Source organism: Pholcus phalangioides, unplaced genomic scaffold (genome assembly GCF_987345545.1).
Source record: "Pholcus phalangioides strain wild (caught in Gottingen) unplaced genomic scaffold, Ppha-v1.0 ptg000001l_1, whole genome shotgun sequence".
Classification (NCBI taxonomy): Eukaryota; Metazoa; Arthropoda; class Arachnida; order Araneae; family Pholcidae; genus Pholcus; species Pholcus phalangioides.
This window is the reverse complement of record NW_028301594.1, coordinates 7,051,890-7,077,848: the sequence shown is the minus strand read 5'-3', so window position 1 is coordinate 7,077,848 and position 25,959 is coordinate 7,051,890. Positions and strand designations below refer to the sequence as shown.

Here is a 25,959-nt window from a genome sequence, read left to right as displayed (position 1 = left end):
ATCTTGTTGTGACAAATCAACGGAGCTTTGAATAAAATTACAGCTTAAAAAATTTGTGAAAATTGAACCATGAATAGACAAGAGCCACGGGTGAGAAAAGTTTGGGAATCACTGTGTTACGGGATGAATTTCTATCGGTTTTAAATTGAGAGTTGAAAATTTAATCAATCTGCATTTTTGACTGTGAATTGCATAAAATCTTTGATTTTCAAGTTTCTTCAAGTTATTACTTCAAAGAGGTAACACTATTACAACTGAATCAAAGTTGATAATTTTGCATATGTATTTTCAATTCTGGAATTCCAGATTTTAGTAACTTTTGGACACTCACTAAACCTCTTTTATAATACGTAAGTACATAATTGCTGCACTGTTACTGTAATATCAAGATTATATTGGGTAGAGGAATGATTGCGGCACCGTGGACAACATTTTGATACACATACAGGGCCGACAGCATCACGTAGAGACCCCGGGCAAAGAGATGTTTTAAACTCCCTTCCAACGTCAAATGATTTGAGGTACCACCGACCAATTCACACATTTCTTGAAAATCAGAGCCAAATTCATGAGAATCCTTTGTGTACCTGACAATCCCCTCCATGGCAGCATAAGTTGAAATCAAAATGACTCATATTTCTTGGGACCTTATGCACTGTCTCCCAATTTTGGCCATCCCGACTTCTTTTCGAAAACGTCTCATATTTTCAACGAAGCTCACTCTCGTAAATTTTATTCTTCACTGAAGTCAAAGATTGTTTTCATAAGTTCAATGAAATTTTTATATTAATGTGATAAGTATTATGACTGTGAATACGAATGTTTATCGGTTAGAGGAAACTTTGCCTACGACGTTTCTTCCCCGGCATTTGGGGCGTCCAAGTATTACGTTAGCAAATTTTTAGCCATTTTTGACCCCCACCCCTGACAGCAAAAGTCAGCAAAACGCTGACGCCCCCCCCCCTTGTCAGCAAAATTTCGTCATCAGCTCTGCCCCTCTGAATCCTAACGCATATTGGTGGGATCAGAGACGTACACAGAAGGTGGGCATAGGGCCCCGCCCAACGATCAAAAATTAATTTTTTTTAATGAAAAAAAAAAATTTTTTTTTGAATTGAAATTTCGGAAGAAAATATTTTTTATGTTATTATGATCAATTTCTGTTAATTTCAGTGCTAATTGAGAATGCTATGAAAACAAAATTTATATTTAATAAATTCAGGGCGATCCACCTTCTAAGCCATAGATAGACACCTTCTACCCATACATAGTAAATCGCATAAAGGCCTTCCTTGGCCCGCGACCAACATATTTATTTATATATCTGATGCATCCTGCTCTCATCAAACCTAATTTTGTAAAAATTAACTAAGCGGCACATTTACAGATCGCTTAAGTTACTCGTGGTACAATTCCAGAGCATTTGAGCGGCCCGTGGCACATTTTCAGATCACTTAAATGACCCTGGACACAGTTCCAGAACACTTAAGCGATCCGTGACACAGAGATCACTTGAGTTATGCGTGGCACAGTTCCAGAGCACTTAAGCGGCCCGGACACATTTCCAGATCACTTGAATCCGCGATACATTTAGAGATCACTAAAGTGGATCTGCAGAGCACTTATCAATAGGGGGAATGTTACTTCAAGTGCCCAAAAACTATCGAAAGGTTTTTCCCGTTTTTGGCGCACCGAGTAAGATGAAATTAAGAATACAGTCAAACCTCGTTAGTTCGTCACCCGGTTAAAACGTCACTCCGCTTACCGAGTCACTTTTTGAAACTCCCAATTTTCCTCAGGCAGGAATTGGCACAGCTATGGCTTACTCCGTTTAACGAGTCACTCCGCTTACTAAGTCATATTTTTGCTCTCCCAAGAGTGACTCATTAACGAGGTTTGACTGTATTTCACATTTTCATAGAGTGGTTGATGATGATGACTTTTGATGACAATTGTCATCAATAGTTAGTAAATCGGAAACACCCCCTCCCCTCATCGATGCTAACGTAATACTTGAATGGCCCTTTTCGTCCCTGGCATTTTGCCCGCCCTGAAAGTACGAGTGATCAAGTGGGGGGGGATGAGGAGGGATTTCGTCTTTACTGACACTCGACCACTCACTATGTCAATCGTTCAATCACACACCTACTAACTTTATCATTAATATGATTACTCACTCACTTTGTCACTCATACGGTCACTCACTTACTTATTTGGTGTCTCATATACCCTCTCACTCGTTCACTCAAACAGTCACTCACTCACGCACTCAGTCACACACACAGTAACTCACTCCCTGAGTGATACGGTTGCTCATTAACTTGGTCACTCATATGGTCACTCACTTGATCATTCATATAGTCATTTACTCAACCATACAGTCACTCCCTTAGTCACTCATACGGTCATTCACCTAATGACCACGCGCATGGTCACTCATGGCAGGTGAAATGTTCGGGACGAAACTTTGAGGTCGAAATTTCAGGATCCCATATTTATCTCACATTTGTGATGGTGAAACTTTCTTTTTTTGTGGAATTCATTTTAATCGACTGCGATTCACAATTGCAGGTGTGCAGTGGTGTCGAAAAAGTGTTTTGAAACCGTTGGTGCTTGGCTTGAGTTTCATGTGGGATATTCTGATTTCTAAATTAGTTCTGGGGATTCCCGAACCCGTTCTACAAATTTCAGCGAGTGCTCAAGCTCCCCCGTCTCCGACGCCACTGCAAAAGTGCCTCATTTCCCACAAATACAGTATCCCGTCTTCCCCCCCCCCTCCCTTTTTTTTTCCAAAGAGATATGGTCAACTTCTTTATTGTCCACTTCTTCGATAGTTGATGTGACTGCCAATAGGTAGCGCAAACAACGTTTCAAAAGAAATCAGGGAAATGACAATTTGGAAAGAGTTGATGTAATCGTTTTTGGCAACAGCCGGGCGGTGCAAGCTGTCGTGTACATTATTTTGTTGTCATACTGGATGTGAATAATCTTGTTTTGCTTCTCCCGAAACGTTAGTTCATTCTTTCGCTTCGTAATTAATGCGATCTAGTTATTGTAATTTGTCAAAAAATTCCGTATTATTCATCCAAATATTTATTTGTTGGTTATGAAATAGGGGAGTCTAAAATGTTAATAATATATGTTGAATATGCCGGATTGAATTTGATCTTTGTTTATTTCACTAATCTTAAATCCATAAAATAATTCAGTGTTTGCTTTGATGTATTCATGTGCATGAAGAGCAATAAATTCCCCATTGGGCCTTCCCACCAGGCCTACAATTAAGCGGGTCTGGTACCCCGGGCGCTGGACTGTGGGGCGCCGAATTCATCCTTTAACTGCCCTTTCCACATTTCAACGGGGTGTCAAAATGAGTTTTCCTCGGGTACCTAAGTATTTAGTTGTGCCCCCCCCCATCCCGGGCCCGGGTGCCAATGTTGATAAGTTACATCATAAATTTGCTTTTGAGAAGCCCATGAAAAATCCTGGCCTAGTGGCCCACAAAATATTCCAGCCAGGGACCTCTGATTTCCCCTCATTGTGTGATATATTACATTTACATAATTTATTATGTCACTTATTGATCACAATTTTTTTGTGGCCGAATGCAGTAGGCTCTCGCTGATCTGGCACATATCAAACCTCCTGATGGAATCATGATCCCCCCCCCCCCACTCTGCAGGGATCTGTCCAGGCATTTTATGTAGGGTCCTGTTTTTGTGACGAGAATTTTTTTTACTTTTGTGAAATGATCATTAGTTTTGTGGAAAGTGAAGCAGCCTATTTAATTGGCGATAGTCCAGATTTGTGCTCTGTTTAAAAGAAAGTCTATTTAATTTGTCGCCAAAGAAATGAAATGCCATATTTATGGTTTGGTTAATTCGTATTTTGTGAAAGGTTTGTTTCTGTGATTTTGGTGAAGGGTCTGGAAAAGGGATCCAAATTTCGTCTGGACAGCCCCCGGCTCTGTCTCAATGGAGAAATATATGCAAACAGGTCAGACCAGGGTTGCTAGAATGGGAATAGCTATAGTAAAATCTGTTTCATCAATTTTTTTGTGAGAGAAACACCTGAAAGCATGATGAGAAATCAAGAGTGAAATTAGTTACAAGCCCAGAGCTCTCGCTCAAGACAGCTTCTCTTCTCCTCCCAGGAAGTTGAATCGTGTCAGAAAGCATCTTCTATTTATTCAACAAAGCGAAACAATTATATACAATCTGTAGAAACAATCCATTAGAGAACATTCAACACAATAAAAGCAGGATTAACATAAAAGAAAAAATAAAACAACCTAAGGGAATATTACCAAAGACTAATTTATTATACATGTCCAATTTACCTCTAGCTGCTATAATTGGGATGTGGGGATCTCCATGGAAGGAAAGGCTGTGCCAGAGTTTAGCCACGCATGTCGTCTCAAGACTTACTATAAAACTACTCTTACTGATGTTCCAGTGCAGAACATTTTCAAATCCATTATAAGCCATAATCTTGTTTTCAATAAGCAGCTAGTAACATTTAATGTCTGATATGTTGTAGTTTTGGTTTTTGACATGTGTATTGGTTATTAACCCCTTCTCTTATAAGCAAATTGACAAGAAATTTGAATACTCTATATTTGACAAATCAGCAATAAATATAATAACCTTGTCATAACTGAACCGCATATTAGAAAAAGAAAAAACACAAATAAAAGAGTAAGACATTATAAAAGATAAGATGATAAGCATATAGATACAAAGTTAGATTTCTTTTCACCCTCACCCCACCTATTATCTTTCACTCTTATAAGAAAGGTACATCATATGTGAAGAAAAAATCACTATCAGGTATACGAAAAACCAAAAGGAAAAATATTGCAAGGTTACAACAAAGCTTCAAGATGATCAGGAGAGAGAGGGAAAAAAGCAAAGTGAACTTGCCTGAATTCATTCCACTGGCATTTGGATGCAATATTATTCTCTTTGATCGTAAAGTGGTTAAATGGCAATTGATCAACGTTCATAATAGCTCATTTCTAAGAACCATTATTCAAGGTGTCAGATCAGCCTGACTATCATGCACACTGGAAGGGCTGCCTGAATAGATTTTCACCTATTCCTGCGTCTTGTGATCATTGGATGTTGGCTGGGAATTCTCGTCTTGGTTCTGAAGTGGAATATTCAGAGTCATTGAATTCAAGTCATCATTCCAGTTATTCAGCCATCTGAATTCTTTTTTTGCAAGTTTTAAGATTTTTCACAAGTTTGATTATGGTTATCAAACTTTTGATGATGCATCGTTTCCAGAGTATCAGCTTGTTGATTAATCTTGAGCACTCTGAAATGAAATGAAGGTTGTTTCCCTTTTTTTCGCAGAGGCAAAGACTACTATTCTGAATTTCAAATCTTACCAGATAGGCCGGGAATGGTCTGTGTTCTATGAAGAAAATGGTGATATTCTCTCCCTCCCCCGGGCCATGGCATGTGGTGTGTACTGACTTTCGGTAGAATTTCATGAATCTTGCTCCCCATACTTTTGGTGTCCCATCTTTCTTGCCAGTTTTGTGGCATTCGTTGTGTCAATATTAGTGAAATGAACATGTTAACAATATTCAAAAAATTCCCATTGAATGTGAATATTTTGATAAGGGAGTATCTCTGGAATTTATTAGCATTTGTTTTCAGTGGTGCCTCTTGGCAATAAGCCACATTATGCTTTGTAACAACTGTGAAACACCTATAACAATACTGAAGCTAAAGGGACTGGAGAAACACATGGTTATAAAGGAGTTTTTGTTAGAATATAGATGGAATACACATTAAAACCACAAAAAGTGCATCGGGACCAAAGAGTAATATTGTTATATGATCAATTATCATTATAGAGAATATCCTTATATAGGATTCTTCACAGCATTGAAAAAGTATTTAAATTTTTTAATTCAAAATTTTTTTTTAAATATTGTTTTGAATTATCATCTATTTTTGTAGGAACAAGATGAGTGCTGCTGAGCAGATATCTTATACGTTGATCGCGGCTCCTAGTGACACTGAACAGCCGAGTGAAATGCAGCTGAAAACCGAGCTTGGTGAGTTGATTGTGTTTACATATGGGTCATTCTCACAAAACCAGCAGTTTACATTAAATATTTTTGACAAAGAAAATTTTTTCTTATTTTCTATTTATATTACAATTTCTAAAATGTTGCCACTCAAATGTTTATAGTCAAATGAAGACTTTTCCCCCAGCTTCCCCCCATTTGTGACACTTGGAAAACATTGGTTCGTGTCCTACAAAACCAGTTGCCACCTATCAAATTTTGTGTTGAGAAGGTTAAGGAGAATGTAGCCATAGCTTGAACCTCCTTTTAAATCAAATTTAAATTAATTCACAAACTAGGTTTATTCAGGGAAAAAAAGAAGCAAGTGCTTTTATTAAATGTCCTTCTCCTGATTACTTTTTTTGTGAGAAATATACAGGATTTTCTGTTAATGAACCGACAAACTCAGGAACTCAGGAGTGTTAGTAGACATCAAGAGGAGCAAGATTTACAGAGAAATGGATTAATGATTATTTAAAGGTGAAAATGACATAATACATGGTAAAAAAAAATCACTATTTACACATAATTTTTGTAAATACCATTACTAGAAAAAATGACCTTTTAAAGAGTTCATTTGTATGTCTTGTTGAAATATTTTGTAAAAAACAAATGATAATTGGCCCAACAATTTCACATACACACACACACACATTAATTTTCCTAAAATTTATGTGTTACTTTTTTTTTCAGAAAAAGGTGATGTTCGAGCCAAAATTGAAGCTCTGAAAAAGACTATACACTTGATCTTAAATGGGGAGAAGTTCCCATCTTTGTTGATGACCATAATCCGTTTTGTATTGCCATTACAAGATCACACCATCAAAAAGTTGTTGCTTATATTCTGGGAAATTGTACCAAAGACTACACCTGATGGGAAACTTATGCAAGAAATGATTCTTGTGTGTGATGCTTACAGAAAAGTGAGTTTGTCATCCAATATGCTTCTTATGTTTCCTTTTAAGGGCAATAACCAAAATTATTACAAAGGAAATTCGCTTAAAATGTTCCATGTTTTTGTGATGTTTTCCCATTATCATCAATGGAAAAAAATTTCATCAAAAGTTTTTATTTTTAACTCGAATGTTAATTCTTCTGAAACTCTTTTCAAAGGATCTTCAACACCCTAACGAATTTATTCGTGGATCAACTCTGAGATTCTTGTGCAAGCTGAAAGAGCCTGAATTACTTGAACCTCTTATGCCTGCTATTCGTAGCTGCCTCGAGCATCGTCATTCTTATGTTCGTAGAAATGCTGTGCTGGCCATTTTCACTATCTACAAGTAAAATTTGAGATTTATTGTTATTTATTAAATTTTTATGTCTCCATCTTTGGTTTCAACTATTATCATTATCTGTGTTCATTTGCTATAAAAGATAATAATAGAAGTGAAATTACATTCAAGTAATTGGTAGCTATTGAGCATAAAAGGCTTTTCACAGCCATCCTCCATATCATAGCAAACATTCTTAGATTTTCGGATTTGAACCAAGTGTGAATGAAAAAGGTATGAATATAGGTGTGGTTGCTGGTTCTCATAGTTCTATTTGATGCTTGTCATTTAAAGGATGGAATATCCAGAGGAAAACCAACAATCACAATATACGGAACAATTTTTTCAATTCAAGATGCTGTCTTGAATGAGTTTCTTTTACCAAGTAGTCATTGTCATCTTTTGTAATAATTTTATATACTACTTTTTCGTAAGGTGTTAACCATAAGTAATTTTGATGTTATCATTTTAAACAGGAATTTTGACTTTCTGATACCAGATGCCCCTGAACTGGTTGCTAATTTTCTGGAGACTGAACAAGATATGTCTTGCAAGCGTAATGCTTTCATGATGTTGATCCACGTGGACCAAGAACGTGCTCTCAACTATTTATGCTCATGCATGGATCAAGTTCATAGTTTCGGAGACATTCTGCAATTGGTCATAGTTGAACTCATTTACAAAGTTAGTATGAATCAAATGTAAACAAATATTGCAAATTATATTGCAATACAGTGGACTCACTGATCTGGCACATATCAGATCAGGGTGTCAGATTACCAAAATCGCCAGCTTACTGGAAAATTAATTGAAAAAGCCTATTTAAATATAAACTGCTCAGAGACATGCAGTGGCACATTTTCCTCTTCTATACTAAAAAATGCCGGGTCAGCTCACGATTGGATTATTGAGAATCTACTGAATTTGCAAATGCAAATATTTTGTAACAGGATGTTTTCATTTATTTTGTGTAAGATATGATACTTGAGACATTGACTTGAGATATACTTGAAACATTCAATCCTAAATCAATATTTAAGTTTTTAGTTCAAGAACACATAAAACACCAGCTTACGTTTCTTTAAAAATTTTTATTCAGATTGATATATTCACCATTTTGTGTTTTATCCAGTTGAATCACTTTGTAATGGCCTGTTGAATCAATCAAAGCTGAAACTGTAGAAAGCGAGCACTATCTCTATTACTGAATATATAAACTGTATACCATTCTGATCTATCACTTACTTTATATTGCTAATAGTGCATGCAGAAATTCATGTTTTGAAATATTTAATTTAAAAAAGCCTATAGAATTTATTTAAATATACATCAAGCTCTGTTTTCTTTATGAAACATTTCAGGAGAAATGTGAATCAATAAAGCTACTGTTTCACAGTTTTGCCGACTGGTAGTTTTACAAAAATCATCTCCTTGCAGGGCCATTTAGTTGCTATTGGGAAATCTACTCCTTTTTGAAATTTTCTTGTGTAGTTGCAGTCTAGTTTTATTTTTCCAATAATGTGTATCTTAATATGGTAATTTATTGCTCTTGAAACTTATATTTTATATAATTTTCTGTGATTCCAAGTTTGGGATCTTCAGTCACCATATATACTTGTGTATAAGCAGAGATTTTTCATTCAAAAGTCTGTTCCTATATTTGGGGGGGGGGGGGGAGAGGAAGTTGACTTATACAAATGAGTATATAGGTAGTTAAAACTCTGAACACAAGTTTTATTTTTTTTTACCATAATTAAATTATTGGTTCACTGTTTTATTCCACAACAAATTTTTCAGGTGTGCCATAATAATCCCTCGGAGCGATCACGTTTTATTCGATGCATTTATAACTTGTTGAACTCAAGTAGCCCTTCAGTGCGATATGAAGCTGCTGGGACCCTTGTGACTTTGTCTAGTGCCCCAACAGCTATCAAGGTTTGTTATTCTGATTTTAATTTATATTTTACACAGTTTGTGAATTTTTCAGTTATCTAACATTATATTGGTAGAATAATTGGTTATAATAACTTAATGCCATTATAGCTGTACATGAAAAACTAATTAAGTCATTATGACATGAATGTCGCTCTCCACTTGTTAATACAAGATATATAGAAGACTGGATGTTGTGAAGATATTTATTATTTGAGATGTTACTTTTTTAAGGAAGGAAAAAACTCATCTCTGCCTCTACCGGGAGTCGAACCCGGGTCCCTCGATTGTCGGACGAGTGCTCTGACCACTAAGCTACAGAGGAGATAGAGATTTTCCTTCGCTAGAGCGTATATATGCCGAACGGAACCGTGCAATGGACGGTGAAACCAATCAGCTAATAGCTCATGGACGACGAGCCACCAGAGGGCTATATATATGACATGAATGTCGCTCTCCACTTGTTAATACAAGATATATAGAAGACTGGATGTTGTGAAGATATTTATTATTTGAGATGTTACTTTTTTAAGGAAGGAAAAAACTCATCTCTGCCTCTACCGGGAGTCGAACCCGGGTCCCTCGATTGCCGGACGAGTGCTCTGACCACTAAGCTACAGAGGAGATAGAGATTTTCCTTCGCTAGAGCGTATATATGCCGAACGGAACCGTGCAATGGACGGTGAAACCAATCAGCTAATAGCTCATGGACGACGAGCCACCAGAGGGCTATATATATGACATGAATGTCGCTCTCCACTTGTTAATACAAGATATATAGAAGACTCCTAATCGAGGGACCCGGGTTCGACTCCCGGTAGAGGCAGAGATGAGTTTTTTCCTTCCTTAAAAAAGTAACATCTCAAATAATAAATATCTTCACAACATCCAGTCTTCTATATATCTTGTACTAACAAGTGGAAAGCGACATTCATGTCATATATATAGCCCTCTGGTGGCTCGTCGTCCATGAGCTATTAGCTGATTGGTTTCACCGTCCATTGCACGGTTCCGTTCGGCATATATACGCTCTAGCGAAGGAAAATCTCTATCTCCTCTGTAGCTTAGTGGTCAGAGTACTCGTCCGGCAATCGAGGGACCCGGGTTCGACTCCCGGTAGAGGCAGAGATGAGTTTTTTCCTTCCTTAAAAAAGTAACATCTCAAATAATAAATATCTTCACAACATCCAGTCTTCTATATATCTTGAATTAAGTCATTATCTTTATTATATGTTAGTATTTTGACTATTTTTTCCATGAAATCTAATGTCTGTTTTAAATTCAACCATTTTTAAATATTCATATTCAATCTTAAGTTTTCTAGCTATGAATACAAAAAAAAACTTTTGATGTAAGTATATTTTATTTCATTAATATATGCATCGTTATTAGTGCACATCAAAACTTCAGCTTAAAATGGTTTAGAAAAACAGTATAACAAATTGGTAGGTGAAAGAGTTCAATTTAATATTTATATTTTAAAATCTTTCAAGATATCACTTTTTTTTTGCTGAAAGATAATCAAAACACTCAAGTAATGGATATTATAGTACTTAAGTGAAGGTTTAAGTAAGATTTAATTTCTTTTTACATATCAAAATCTTCTGTAATTTATGTGGGGTTTTTTTTTCATATCATGTTTCAATTTCTCATATTCAGGCTGCAGCAAGCTGCTACATAGAATTGATTGTGAAAGAGAGTGATAACAATGTAAAGCTCATTGTTTTGGATCGTTTAATAGCTCTGAAAGAGGTTCCAGCACACGAGCGAGTTCTTCAGGTCTATTAAAATATTGCTTTTCCTAATTTTTTTTTTTAAATTTTTGTGTCTTTGTGTGAAGAGATATTGAATTAAAGCTGCATTAAAGGAATAGCAACCCCCCCCCCCACACGTGTTGAAAGCAATTTTATACATAGGATAATTATTTCAATTATAGCTTCAATATTCAATAAGACATGCTTATTATTTTGCTTTTCATTCATGCTTTCATTTTTTTATGGTTTTGCATGGTTAGAAATTGCTATATGTATAACTTTCAAGGTTTGTCTTTTGTCTCTCGTATGCCATGGCTAATTTATTGAATTCTTTTCATTGGTATTCTGTCATATATCTGTCCTTTTAGGCAATGTACTCCTGGCAAACCCTCGCATAAGTGTCAATATTCAGTATTGGAAAGTTTTGCAAAAAAAATGGTAATGGCCAGCAAACACCTCAAAGTAACTTCCATCGTGCAAGCACTCAAAAGTTAACATTAGATATCTCCTGGATACATCTTATATTTTTTCTCTTAAATGAGTTATCACGTAATAAAAAAAAAATTAATTAATTTAAACTCTGGGTAAAAGAAGGTGAATTATGTAAGTGTAACAACAGCTGGCATCCATTATATTCATACTTCTTTTATGAATAACATTCTGGAAGCAAATGATTCAATTAAAATTCAAACCTTTTTTTATCAATAAAACAATTATAATTTTTATGAAGACAATAAATAAGCATATTATTGGCATATTTTTTTTTGTTTTGTGGTATTTTACCAATGTTTTATTTATTTTTCTTACCTAAGGATCTTGTGATGGACATTCTCAGAGTCGTAGCAGCATCTGATTTGGAAGTGCGCCGAAAAACATTGAGTTTATCTTTGGATCTAGTGTCATCTCGTAATGTAGAAGAGGTAAGAAAAAATTTTTGTTAAAATTTTTTTTATTGAAATTACTGTGATTAAAAAGTCATGTAAACAGTTTATTGTTCTTTTAGAATTGGCTGTATGTACAGAAGCAAATTTAAATTATTTATTTAGATGGTGCTTGTGTTAAAAAAAGAAGTAACAAAGACTCATAATACTGTAGAACATGAGGATACTGGAAAATATCGTCAACTGCTTGTACGTACACTCCACTCTTGTTGTGTTCGATTCCCTGATGTCTCATCAGCCATTGTTCCAGTTGTAAGTATAGTTCTTATTTGTGAGAGAATATTTAATAAAATACTGATAATCATTTCTGACAAGCCTTGGTATGTAAAAAAATAGTTTTGTCTTAAAGAAGATATGAAAAAATCTTTTGATGATTTCAAAAATTTTGGGTATTGATGTTTTTTCTGTAGCTTTTGGATTTCTTATCTGACAATAATGAACAAGCAGCTGCTGATGTGTTAACTTTCATCAGAGAAGCAATGCAAAGATTTGAACAGCTGAGATCACTGATATTGACAAAACTTCTGGAGGTGTTCTCTTCCATTAAGGCATCAAAGTAAGATTAATTTCAAGCTAAAATGACATTTCTTAACTTTTTGCTATATACCAGAATTTATATGTTTGTATATAATGCAATTCATATACATGTGTATAGTTCTGAATTCCATCTGGTAATGTTCCTGCAATTCTAATAATTTTTTTTTAATTTTTCAAAAATCTTAGATTAATGTGTTTCTATGCATGCATTAATGTGTTCCCATAGACTCATTGAGGTGTTCTTAATGCAAGAAAGTTTATACTTTATACATATTAGATGAATTAATTAGTGAAAGATTTTTTTTTATAGATTTTTGCATTTTATAAATTTTTATTTACATTTTTATTGCCTGAATAATATAATAACATTAAAATTAGAAGCGATGTTTCGTCCAGCATTGTTTTCAAACATGTTGAAAATCATGTCATTTCATTAAGAAAATCATTGAAGATCATAAGAATTTATTTTATTATTTGCTGTTAACCCCCTAGTCCCTGGCAACCAAATGTAGCATTTCACATATTACATAAAATTCCACAGGTAGACTATTATTGTATTTTATATATAGTTTTCAGTATATTTAAGCATCAGGAAACATTTTCCTGTTGAATGTATTTTATTTTGAAAAGTGTCAGAGTTGTTTTTTTCCCCCATTTCATCCTGGATCCTACATCTTGTCTACAGAAAGATTTGATGAGTATTGCCATCTCATCTAACAGTCTCCATTCAATTCATTTATTATTTTCCAAAAACTTTACACAAGACTTAAAAGATATTTTTGGGGGATTTAGAATAGACATTATTGAAGGGATTTTTGTGAAAAATATCTACAAAACGTCCCGTGATGCGTGCAGGGAGATATAAAAACAAGATTGGTAGAAAAGCACTTTATATCCTACATTCCTCCAAATCCAATCAAAAAGTAACAAAGATATGCAGATGGAATGAAAATACGGAGAGAAACAAGAATCTGGTGTGAGGATTGCAATGTTAATTTGTGTATGGAACCTTGCTTCAAGTTCTGCATCATTGTACGCTAAATGTTAATTAAAATACAAGTCTGTACTTCATTTTGTTTTATATTACATGAATATAATCTGTATAACTATTAAAATTAGCAGATAAAAATGCTGCACATTTTATAAAAAAAAAGAAATTCAAAAACCGCCTGTGGCAGGAGGATTAATTAAATTTATATAAATATTTCTTAAATTTATTATACAATTAATTAGTGGCAGATTTTATACAATTTCCATTCAAACTTTTATTATTCATACAAATAACAAATATACATTCTTGCACTTGTATTGTTTTCATTTTCTGAAACCATCATTTCCTTATATAGCTTTGAAACTAAATTTTTAGCATTGTATTCAATAACTTTTTTTTGTGGATATTCTGACTAAAGGATTCTGACAAATTTTTATCACATTTTTTTATGTATTTGCTTTTAATACAGCTTTTAAAACTAATTTTTTATTTATTGCTAAATTCTCACAGAAAACTTAGAACATTAAATATACTTAACATATAAGGCATATAAAGATTAACATGTGGAATTATTTCAGCTAAATGTAGGTGTTTTTTTCAGTTCCTAAATGAAAATTAACTGCAGGGTATATAAAGATAAAGCTCATAAATTGTTGCATCATATCCATGAAAGGCTATTTACTAGAAATGGTACTTAATTTTAGATCTATTTCCTCTTTTATTTTCAGGATTCATCGCAGCGCTCTATGGATTTTGGGTGAATATTGTTGTAGCATGGAAGATATTCAAAGTGTAATGACCGAGCTGAGACAAAGCTTGGGAGAAGTAAGAAGTTGCTTAAATTCATTGCAAATGTTTTTTTGTTGTGAAGTATTTAGGAGTGAAAGTATGAATTTTATAGAAAAGTGCTGTCTCTTGGTAAAAGCATAGACCTATTTTTTTTGTCTAAAGATTTAAAAATGAGTGTATGAAAGAAAAAACATCGATGATTATTATGAGAATTTATTTCTTAGTGACAAAAAATCATTGACTTATTCCTAAAGTATGATTTTTGTTCATATTGTTCTCACTATTAGTGTTTTTTGAATTCAAGATCCCAATAGTTGATGATGAAATGCGAAAGGCTGCAGGTGACACCAAAGACAACAAAGAAAATGATGCAGCCATGTTAGCACCAGTGCAGAAGTTGGTTACAGCAGATGGCACTTACGCTACTCAGAGTGTCTATAGTACAGCTGCAATTGCTGCAAAAAGTTTGTAATTTTTGTAACTTTTTAGTGCAGTTTCTACATACACAAGCAATACCATGAATGTTAATTTTATAAACTTTTGTAATAATGCTGCAGAAGCAGGCCTCACAGCGCTCCTATTTTTCATACTTTTCTTATTTTTTAGAAATATCTTCCTATTTTCCTACTGATTAATTAATTTATTTTTAGTTGTGCTATTTACATTGTTTTTGTGTAATCCCACATTCTGTGGAAATGAAAGATTTTTAAACTTGTTAAAACTTGAGTTTCTTGAAATATTAATAGTTAATACTATAATTCAAATATATAAGGTGTAAATCTCTCAATGGCACAACATTTTTAATGCTATGCTAATTTCAGAATTCCATTTTTTTTTCCCTACTATTTTTTTCCTATTTTTGTCAATGGTGTTCCTATTTATCTGATTTTTTTTTCAAATTTTCACTTCTAAGCCTGCTGAAGCATATTTATAGCCTATTTAAATTTTTAAAGAAATCTTCATTTATATGCAGACTTGAGGTTATTTTTTACATAAAATTTTGCATCATATTATTTTGGTTTTATGACAAAATTTTGTCGTTGGTTTGCACATAGACTTAATTGTACTAAAATGTGCAAATGTTTTTAATTTATTGTATTTGAATATCTACTGTTAACACTTTGTTCTTTTTTTCTCCCTTCAGAAGATCAGAGGCCTCCTCTTCGCGGTTATTTAATGGATGGGGATTTCTTTATTGGAGCTGCATTAGCATCTGTACTAACAAAGCTGGCTTTGCGGTACATGTCTTTGACTTCAGATTCTAAAAAACAAAATGTGAGTATCAAATTAAGATATTTAATAAAACCAAAGTAATACAACTACCAATGTCATTTATTTTTCTGGTTTTCATCTGAATAGAGGATATTAAAATACCAAATTTAATCATTAAACTATCAATTATTGCTGAAATTATCTCATCAGTAATATATATATATTGTTAAATGTATAAAGTCATAGACATCTCCTGAATTTCTTACCATGTATGAATTTTTTTTTTTTGTTTAGCGAATAGTGCAAAAAAACCAGTTTATTTCATCTTAGTTCATGACTAGTGTTTAGGGGGGCTATGTTGATGTTTGTGTAATTTATTTTCAGGCTTTTATAGCTGAATCCATGCTTATAGTTGCTTCAGTAATGCATCTCGGAAAATCAGGTCTATCATCAAAAGTGAGTGATATGAATTTTGTGGGTTTTTTCTTTTTTAAATTAAAATGTAAAAAAAATGTTTTATTGCATTTTATATTTTTTTTATTTCCTTGATACAATCCAAACATTGATATAGCTAATATATGTATTTTTAATTGTTTTTCAGCATATTAATGATGACGACTTTGAAAGAATGGCTCTTTGTCTGAAAGTATTAGCTCATAGATCACCTGTCATGGTTGATGTGTTCAATAGAGAATGCCGGAAGTCTCTTGCTGCAATGTTGGCTGCTAAACAAGAGGAAGAGCAAGAAAATGTTAAGGTAGTAGTTTAAAATGTCCAAAATAATTTGCATGAAAAATAAGTCATTTAAGCATAACTTTGTATTGTGAGGGTGATGATCACTCTGTCAATTGATAAAACAAATTGTATGTTTGTTAGGAGAAAGAAAAATGTGTCACGGTTCATGCTGATGCTCCTATCACATTTGGGCAGCTAGTTGCCAAGAGTGATTCTACTGGAACTGAAGTAAGTTATTTTTCTTTCAAACAGTCTAGTGATTTGCTGCCTGTAAATTATTGGCAAATTACCGTGCATGAAAGTTTGTGCACATGAACTATTTTTGCCATGAAATCATGAGCTAAAGTTTCATTGGTTTAATTAGGTATATCCCTGTATCATGTTTTATGACCAATTAAAATGTTTTCATACTAATTATTTTGCTGATTCTCATAATTGTTTAAATTCATTTCTTCTTATTTCCTAGGATGAGCTTATTATTTTTTCCCTTCTTTCGTTGAAAAATCTAATACAAGAATGTTAATGATTTTTGTGAAACTTTTTTGAACAACTCAGTTTTTGTTGTAATTATATTTTAACCTTTTAAGTCTATATGTGACTGTATCATATTCTGAATTCCTTCTTTGTCTTTCTTTTATCTCTTTTTAAAATGCACCATATTGTATATTCAAATAAACTCTAGTAGCGAAGTACAAAAAGTTGACAGTTTTACACTTTTTTATACTTAAGAAATTTGGGGGGAGGGAATCCTTAAGACGAAATCGATATTCTCAAATTTACAGATTTATTCATTAAGTTTTTTTTAATCAAGTGCATCAAAAATATTTTAAAATGAAATTTTTTTTTTTTTTTCAGAACATGTTTGAACTTAGTCTTTCACAAGCAATGGGAATGACAAAAAAAGAATCTGGAGCTGATTTGTCATCATCAAAGCTCAGCAAAGTAACACAATTAACTGGATTTTCAGATCCTGTTTATGCTGAAGCTTATGTTCATGTCAACCAATATGATATTGTCTTGGATGTGCTGGTTGTCAATCAAACTGCAGATACTTTGCAAAATTGTACTCTTGAGTTAGCAACACTTGGTAAGTGAAGTAATATTTTGTATCAAATCCTATATATATATGTGTGTGTTTAATTACATTTTTTCGCATTATTATTATTATTATTATATGCATTTTCTTTATTTAAGGTTTCCTCTCATATGTATATAAAGGGAAAATAAAAGTTCCTGCTCCCATCATATTTTTTTCAAAGCAATTCTACATTTCTTTAATGCATCATATGCACGAATCAAATTCAATTAATCAAAAACTTTGGTCAAAATGATAAATTTGTATGATAAAAAACAGGGGGAAGCTATGATCTTGATTATACAGTAAAACCTCCCCATAACTGCCTCCTTTGAACAATAGTAACTTCTGAACATTATTAACTTCTGAATTGATATTATGTACAGGTGATTTAAAATTGGTAGAAAAGCCATCTCCTGTTGTTTTGGCGCCTCATGATTTTTGCAATATTAAGGCAAGTGTTAAAGTTGCTTCAACAGAAAATGGCATCATTTTTGGAAACATAGGTAAGTAAGTTTTCATTTGTCAAAGAAATGGCAAGAGTGTTGCAATAACTTATAATCTAAATTTTTTTAACTTATCTCGATTATTATTTCCTCATATGCAGTTACGTTAATATTATGAACAAAATTTTTGTTTTTTCTTTGTTATTTCAGTTTACGACATCAGTGGATCAGCTAGCGATAGAAGCGTTGTTGTTTTAAATGACATTCATATTGACATTATGGATTATATTGTGCCAGCAAGTTGTACAGATCAGGAATTCAGACAGATGTGGGCTGAATTTGAATGGGAAAATAAGGTGAAGTGAATAGCAACTGAAATATCAACCTAAAAAAATATTTTTTTAGGTTGATATTTTGTAAGTAAAACTCATTATATTACTTCGTGCATCATTTGCAGTTATTAACTTCATCTTTTGAGCTTTTTCCTGTTTTGTAACTAATAGAAATCAAACATCAAAATTGAATACTTAAAACATTGTTTCTTCCTAAGGTCCATGTGAATACACCAATCAATGATCTACATGGGTATCTAAAGCATCTTATCAATTTTACAAACATGAGATGTCTCACTCCAGAAAAGGTAAAGACTTGTTCATTTTGGATAATTCAAATCTGTTTAGTTAGCCAAAAGTTATCAATAATGTATTTTATGGTATGGAAGTTTCATTTTTTTTTTTTATAAAATAAATTTGTATGCCAAATTATTAAAACTTGTGTTTAATTACCTCAAGCATTTAATGGGTTTTTTCTTGCAAAACAGGCAAAAAAAAGTTAATTTTATTTTTAATGTTAGAAACACTGTTATACCTACACTGGTGAAATAAATTAAGAGAATTTGCATATTTTATCAAATTTCATGAAAAGAACTGAACTGAATGTAAAACCACTGCTTCAAGACAAAAATGCATCTTGTACGTCAAATACGTAAGCGTACACATGTGTAGGCAGAGCCAGTAGAGAAACAGGCTTTATAAACGCAGGCGCATTTCGTTCGCTAGCACACCTCGGCTAATTTCTTGGTGTTATTTTGCAGCAATCGGTTAATTTCAAATTGTAACAGTAAAAATGAGTAACCACCAACGTTTAGATGATGGAATGAGGTGGTGAATTGTGAGGAGGATAGAAGCAGGCCAATCTCAAGTCCAGATTTGTATAGAGTTCAATTTAACGCCCAGCGTCATGTGTAACTTATGGAAACTGATCAGGATATCGGATCCATCGAGAGAAAGCCTGGGCAAGGTCGTCCAAGAGCCACGATGGCCAGAGAAGATCGCCATTTGTCGATTATAGCGAGGCGTAACAGGAGTGCTACAGCTTCTCAGCTCTCTCGTGACTTGTATGCAGCCACAGGAACCCGTGTATCAAGGGTGACTGTTTCCAAAAGACTTCATGAGAGAGGGTTGTTTGCAAGAAGACCTGCTGTTTGCTTCCCGCTCACTTGTATGGACAGGAGAATCCGTTTATCATGGTGCAGAGAGCATAGAGATTGGAGTATGGATCAATGGGCGACCGTTCTCTTCACTGATGAGTCCGGTTCAGCCTAAGCGCCGATTCTCGCCGTACGTTCAGATGGAGAGAACCAGGAACCCGCTACCTATCCTCCAATGTCCGCGAAATCAACCATTATGGAGGAGGAGGTTTAATGGTCTGGGCAGGCATCATGTTGGATGACCGCACACCTCTCCATGTCTTTGAAAGAGGCTTTGTGACTGGTGTGAGGTATAGGGATGAGGTCTTGGAGCCCTATGTTCACCTTTTCAGGGGTGCAGTTGGCCTGAGTTCATTTTAATGGACGATAACGCGAGGCCACGTAGAGCTCTTCTGCTCGACGATTTTCTAGAGAGTGAGGATATTCGCCGGATGGATTGGCCAGCCAGATCTCCAGACCTTAACCCTATAGAGCATGTCTGGGACGCTCTGGAGATGGCAATTGCAACTCGCAACCCCCCTCCGGGAACCATCCAGGGAATGAAAACAGCGTTGCTGAACGAGTGGGACCAATTGCCACAGGAAATGATAAACTGCCTTATTTCAAGTATGAAATCACGCTGCGAGACCTGTATATCTGTAAGAGGGGACCATACCCCCTATTAACCCTTTTGTTGTTTATTCTGCAACCGCTGTTTCATACCTTCCTACTCCAACGAGTGTTACGCATGGTCATCCGTGTGTATTACAATTATTGAATGGTTATTTGTTTTGTTTTGTATTGTATCGATGTATGTACATATCAAATTTCATTAAAATCGGTACAGTAGTTCTAGAGATAATCAACCAAGTTTGCAAATTCTCTTAATTTCCTACACCGGCGTAGTAGTCACTGTATATTTCAGTACATTTTAATTTTGAAGCTATCCAAGTCACTATCTAGTATGAGCATTAAAATGTTGCATTTATGCTGTATAATTGAAAAATAATTTGGTAAATCAAAAAACAATTGATAAACAATTACAGTGTATTCTTCTTATAACACTTATAAAAAAACTATTATGAAAAATGTTGTGCCTGGGAAAATGCTTTGAATGGAAAATCTCTGAGTATCAGTAAAATATGGGACCAAGAAAATGAGTCGTGCTAAGAGGTGGAAAACATTCTAAGAAGGATCTACTGTAATCATAATGATATTGGTAACCATAATGAAATGTTTTCTTATGAGAAAGTGTGGGAAAAATATATATAAAATACATATATCCGAATACACTAATAACTTGGCTAACTAACATGATTTGTTCCGGAATCACATTTGTTAGCCAAAATCATTGTTAACCAAAACATGATTTTCCTTAGGTTTCTATGGAAAAAATTTTTTTTTTCCATTCAAGCTCTTGCATGAAATTTAGAGATAAGTTTTCTGAAACACTAAGGAATGCTGTAAAGAAAGACAAAAGCTGATTAAAGGCTAAAATGAAAAGCTGCAAAATTGGATAAATAAGAATCTACAGGAAGATGAGAAATGTTGAAGATCTTTGTATTTCCAGGATGTACACAACCAACACCAACTTTAGTGATGGTGTTGACACAACCCAACTGAGTTTGAAGGTTTCCCCGTCCATTTGTGATTTGGTCAGCTCATTTTTGTGTCTGATATATGCAGAGAGAAAAGATGAGTTCCTAGAGAATGTCCAGACTATGTTCAGTTTCAAACTCTAAAAGAAAGGCACCCTCTGAAAACACAAGCTCTATTTTTAGCCAATGCATTTTTTATTAGCTTACATCAAATGGTTCAAAAACTTTCAGAAAGAGAAGTGGTTGTACATCTGGAAAAAGATTGAGGTGAAAAAGAATTAACAAAATAGTAACTTTATAAAAAAAAGAGTTATTAGAATTTTTAGCAAGCAATTACATCACTCCCACAAATGAACTTCTTCAATTAAACATTTTTCCTTTAAGACATTCATACTTTTCGGATCCATACTTATAATAAAAAAACCAATTCTCTTTACCTCTGAACTTGTCAAGAACATCCAATAGACATAATTTTATATACGGGATGCCCCTTACTTCATAAAACTATTCTCAAAAAACATTTTAGCTTTCTCATTTCTAAATTGTATAGACCAGCGGTTCTCAACCTTTTTTGACTCATGGAGCCCTTTTCAGTACATAATTTTTATATTGGAGCCCTATTTGACTCGAGGAGTCCTTTTTGTATATAATTTTTATGACAGAACCCCATAGGCCTCTTTTTTTCATTTATCTGTCAAATTTACTCAGTTATTTTATTTTCCTTGAGTCACAGCAGAGCCCCTGAGAAGTGCACATGGAGCACCGGTTGAGAACCGTTGGTATAGACGTTTTAAATTTTAAAAAAAATATCTTAAACAACACATGCTGCAAATTTTCAATATTAAAAATTACTTTTGATTTCATGCTCAGATTCACAATCACTCTTTTTTTACTGTCTTTCCTCCTCCCCAATAAAATTCTTAGGGGTCATTCAAGTATTATCTCAGCATCGATGGGGGAGGGGGTTTCGGGTTTGCTGACTTTTGATGAAAAAGGGGGGAAAGGGGCGATTTGAATAATGCTTACGTCATCAACCACTCTTTATAAAAAATATGAGACATTTTTAATGGCATCTTATTTAGTGTATCAAAAACTAGAAGAACCTTTCGCTAGTTTGTGGGTACCTGAACTAACATTCTTCCTATTGATAAGTCCTTTGTGGAACCACTTCAGCAATCTCTAAATGTCCAGCGGGTAACTTGAGTGATGCAGAACTGCACTGCGGGCCACTTAAGTGCTCCAAAATTGTGCCGCATTCCACATCAGATGTCTAAATGTGCCACAGACAATTTAAGTGTTCTGTAACTGTGCCGTGGGTCATTCAAGGGATCTATAGATTTGTCATGGGTCACTTAAGTGATCTGTGAATGTGCTACAAGTCTTTCTTGAGTGATCTGAAAATGTATCACAGGCCACTTAAATACTCTGGAATTGTGCCACGAATCACTAAGTGATCTGTAAATGTGCCGCTTAGTTCATTTTCACCAAAATTAGGTTTGAGGTGGCAGACCACATCAGATATCTCACAGGGCCACAAGTTTGGTATTTGTGGCTTAGAGAGTGGGTCGCAATGAATTTCTTAAAGAAAAAATTTTGTCTTCTTAGCTTTCAAATAGCATTGAAGTTAACAAATTGATTATAATAACATATAAGGTATTTTCTTCCCAAATTAAATATTTTTTGCATCAAAAGTTTTTTTAATTTTATCATCGGGAGGGTGGCATGAGGCCTACTATGCCCCCCCCCCACGCATACATATCTGATTCTAATATGCGTTAGGAGGTGGGGGGCTGCTGACGAAAATTTTCTGACCGGGGGGGGGGGGTTCAAAAATGGCTGAAATTCTGCTGACATAATACTTGAATGACCCCTTAATTAAAAATACCCTTGTTGTCAACTCTGCTCTGTCAGTCCAATTCATGCATAATCTTATGTTGATTTATATATATATTTTTAATAATCTTGCTAAAGCATTTCCCTTCCCCCCCTTGTTGCATTAGTATTATTATATATAGATTTTTTTTTAATATTATTTTATGTATAACATGTGTTGATGTGATTGCCCCACACACAATTCCCTTTCTATTTCAATTTCCTTTCATAATTTTTTGTTTTTTGTTCTCAAGAATTGCTAAATAATGAAATTTTATTTTATATTGTATGGAAATTCAAATGATATTGTGTTATTCACAGCACATAAGATTTGGTTTAATTACAATCACACACACAAAGTTATATACATTATTGCATAGGTTAATTCATTCTTGTCCACAGAGTAGAGATTTTCATTTGTATGATAATGCGCGCTGTTAGTAGCAGACTTCTAGTGAGTGAGTGTGTGTGTGTGTGTGTGTGTGTGTGTGTGTGTGTGTGTGTGTGTGAGAGATATATATATAAAACGGCTCTTGGCAAGTGCCAGGTTGCCATGGTGACTAGAAAATCTATATAGGCACCTAGAATGTTTTACATGTGATTGCTAAATTAGTCTAAGGATGACATGAAATTATCTGGTTTCATGACAGTGCAGTTTTTAATGGAGAGAAGATTAAGTTCTAGTTAATGGGAAAAAAAACAATTTAGGACCATTTCTCTGTAGCAAAAACCATACTTGGCTCCTAAAAAATCTGACTGGCACCTAAATTTTTTTTATATTTGTCAAACTCTGACGTAAAACTGTAACAGATTCTCTTGGTGAAACTAGATAAATTGAAAATTATGCTACTTATTTTCAAGGCTCTTTCTGGTGAATGTGGTTTCATGGCTGCAAATCTTTATGCACGATCAATATTTGGAGAATGTGCTTTGGCGAATGTGAGTATTGAGAAAAATCCCATGAATCCAGATGCACCTGTAACTGGACACATAAGAATAAGGGCGAAGAGTCAGGTATGAATTGCTTGTTCAATTATATAGCTGTGTATTTGTTACATTGGCCTACTCTTTTGACTAAAATAAGTTGTGTTTCCTATTTTTAATATTTTGTGATTTTTTTTTCTTATATATATAAATTCTTTAGGGTATGGCTTTGAGTTTGGGTGACAAGATAAATCTGACGCAGAAGTCTGTGGTTAAAGCTGGCGCATGAAAATTGTGCAAATAAGAACTATACTTTTTATATGTGTATCATTGATTCTCTATTCAAATTGAATTCGGTTTACTATGAACTTTTTGTTAATCTGTAGGTATAATTTTTTTTGTGTCTCATTTTAAAATGCATTGTTCAATAAAAAACAAAAGGAAATTTACTTGCACTTATTATTTGTACCTTCGGTTTTTGACAACTAAATTTTTGTCCTCCCAAAAGGCTAAACAAATATGCCTATTGATAAAGCTGTATTGCTTGCTCAGAGCTTTAGTAATCTTCATCACAAAACTTCGCCGAACCGGTCACAAGACCAAAAATGGTAAACGCAGTAAGTTCCAAAAAAAAAAAATTTCTACACCAAAAACAGTAAATTCCAAGATTGTAAATCTGGGAAACGATATGTGTCCAACTTGCTCTAAGTATGTGAAAAATGTATTGATAGAGATGTCGCTTAACACATTGGTCTATGGCGCCTGAAACTTGTTTTCTGTTCTCGTAAAATTTGTGATTTGGCACTTATTGGTCTTCACTTGTTGAGACACTTTGAGTCAAATGTTTTGTTTTTTATTTCAAAGAGGTGGCAGCCAAATGATTGATTCCAGCCCCTATTAGCGGGATTCCTATGGCTTTGTCTTTGGTGTACTGAAGGATATAAGCAGATACAGGCCCGTCAAACGAGAATGGTGAATCACTGAGAGTGTGTAGTGGGGAGGGGCGAATATCCAACTCCACCCTCCCGCCTATGCCAACAATGCAATTTTTTTGCTGAATGAGGGGAATCGCTCTTTTTGCCCTTCTGCTGTATGTGCTCCGTGGCTCGATTTTTCAGTGTTCCTTGCTAGTGAAATTGGTTATTTAAGTGAATTGGCTCAGACCTAACTATTGAGATGAAGGCAATAAAAAAAAACAACAGATAAGGTTTCCAGAGCCATATCAGTCTCCCTTAGGAGGTGGGGCATAACTTAGTTCAGCCATTAAATGATCTCTTCTCCCCCCCCCCCATGAGAAAATCCTGCATACGCTACTGTATATACATATTAGATATTAGATAAACCACACATGTTGGGAGTGGTATTGTTCCTCCCCATCTCGTTCTCCACCATGCCAAAAATAATGAAAAACCATAATAAATTAAGGGCATGCGCTAAATAAATTAAAGACAAGAATTCATCAGAAAACTGAAAATATTTTATATAGATTTTATAGAAAGAAAGATTCTAAACAATTTTGAGACTCAAATGTATATAGGCATAAAGTTATTGGAAAAGGCTCAGAAATATTGAGGGGCTCAGATCTAACTATTGAGATGAAGGCAATGTGTTGGGGGGTCGTATACGGGTTTATGCCTATGGAAATCTTTCCACTATAAACAAAGCATATGAGACCCCCCCCCCCCCATGGGTGGAGATTGAAAGGGGAGAGGCATTCCCCCCCCCCCCCGAACAAAAGATGTATACGGGTAATCTGTATACAGTGAAACTTCGATGTAATGATATTCTGTGGGCCAAGAAAAAAAAAATTGAGAGATTATCATTAAATCAAGGGGCAGAGAAGTTTAACATTAATATCCAAACGGCTCTGACTCATACAGAGAAAAATATCCTATGCTGGGAATTTGCTGCCATCTATGGCTCAAAAACAGTACTAGTTTGTTTTTGTCCTATTTCTTCTGCTTATGATCTATTAATGAAGTTCTCAAGTTTTCGAATAGATGGCAGCAAAAGCTGCAGTATATTAGAGTTGCCAGATTGGCGGTTTTCCCGCCAAATTGGGCTGGTTTGAAAACGGTTCGGCGGGAAATTTTTGGCGTTGGCGGGTGGCGGTTTTTCCAAAATTGTTCATAGCGAATTTCTCCCTATTTTTCTTTGCTTGAAGGAAAGAAGTTTTTCTTTTTCCCTTCAGTCCCCACTTCATGTTGTGTTTTCTTCCTGACAAGGCAGAAGGGGGTAAGGGGCATCTCACCCAACTATGGAAAGCAAGAACTTTCAACCATAATGCCTTTGCCACCCAATAATTGAAGGGACCGTAAAACAAAAACTT

The 25,959-nt window shown here is 34.5% G+C and overlaps 1 protein-coding gene and 1 non-coding gene across 2 annotated transcripts; one reads left to right on the top strand and one right to left on the bottom strand.

Annotated features, from left to right (window-relative positions):
* The first annotated feature begins 2,917 nt into the window (after window positions 1-2,917).
* betaCOP (coatomer subunit beta) lies at window positions 2,918-24,075 on the top strand. Its single transcript, XM_089246067.1, has 22 exons — window positions 2,918-3,010; window positions 5,973-6,070; window positions 6,776-7,005; window positions 7,196-7,365; window positions 7,833-8,040; window positions 9,154-9,291; window positions 10,948-11,067; window positions 11,855-11,962; window positions 12,089-12,235; window positions 12,394-12,539; window positions 14,240-14,336; window positions 14,605-14,764; window positions 15,445-15,575; window positions 15,897-15,968; window positions 16,114-16,269; window positions 16,389-16,475; window positions 17,103-17,334; window positions 17,709-17,828; window positions 17,979-18,124; window positions 18,319-18,408; window positions 23,568-23,720; window positions 23,851-24,075. The coding sequence occupies exons 2-22, from the start codon at window positions 5,980-5,982 to the stop codon at window positions 23,917-23,919; spliced, it is 2,871 nt and encodes a 956-aa protein (XP_089102193.1). The 5' UTR covers window positions 2,918-3,010; window positions 5,973-5,979; the 3' UTR covers window positions 23,920-24,075.
* TRNAV-GAC (transfer RNA valine (anticodon GAC)) lies at window positions 9,542-9,613 on the bottom strand. Its single transcript has one exon. It is a non-coding gene; the product is annotated as a tRNA-Val (tRNA).
* Window positions 24,076-25,959: the final 1,884 nt, after the last annotated feature.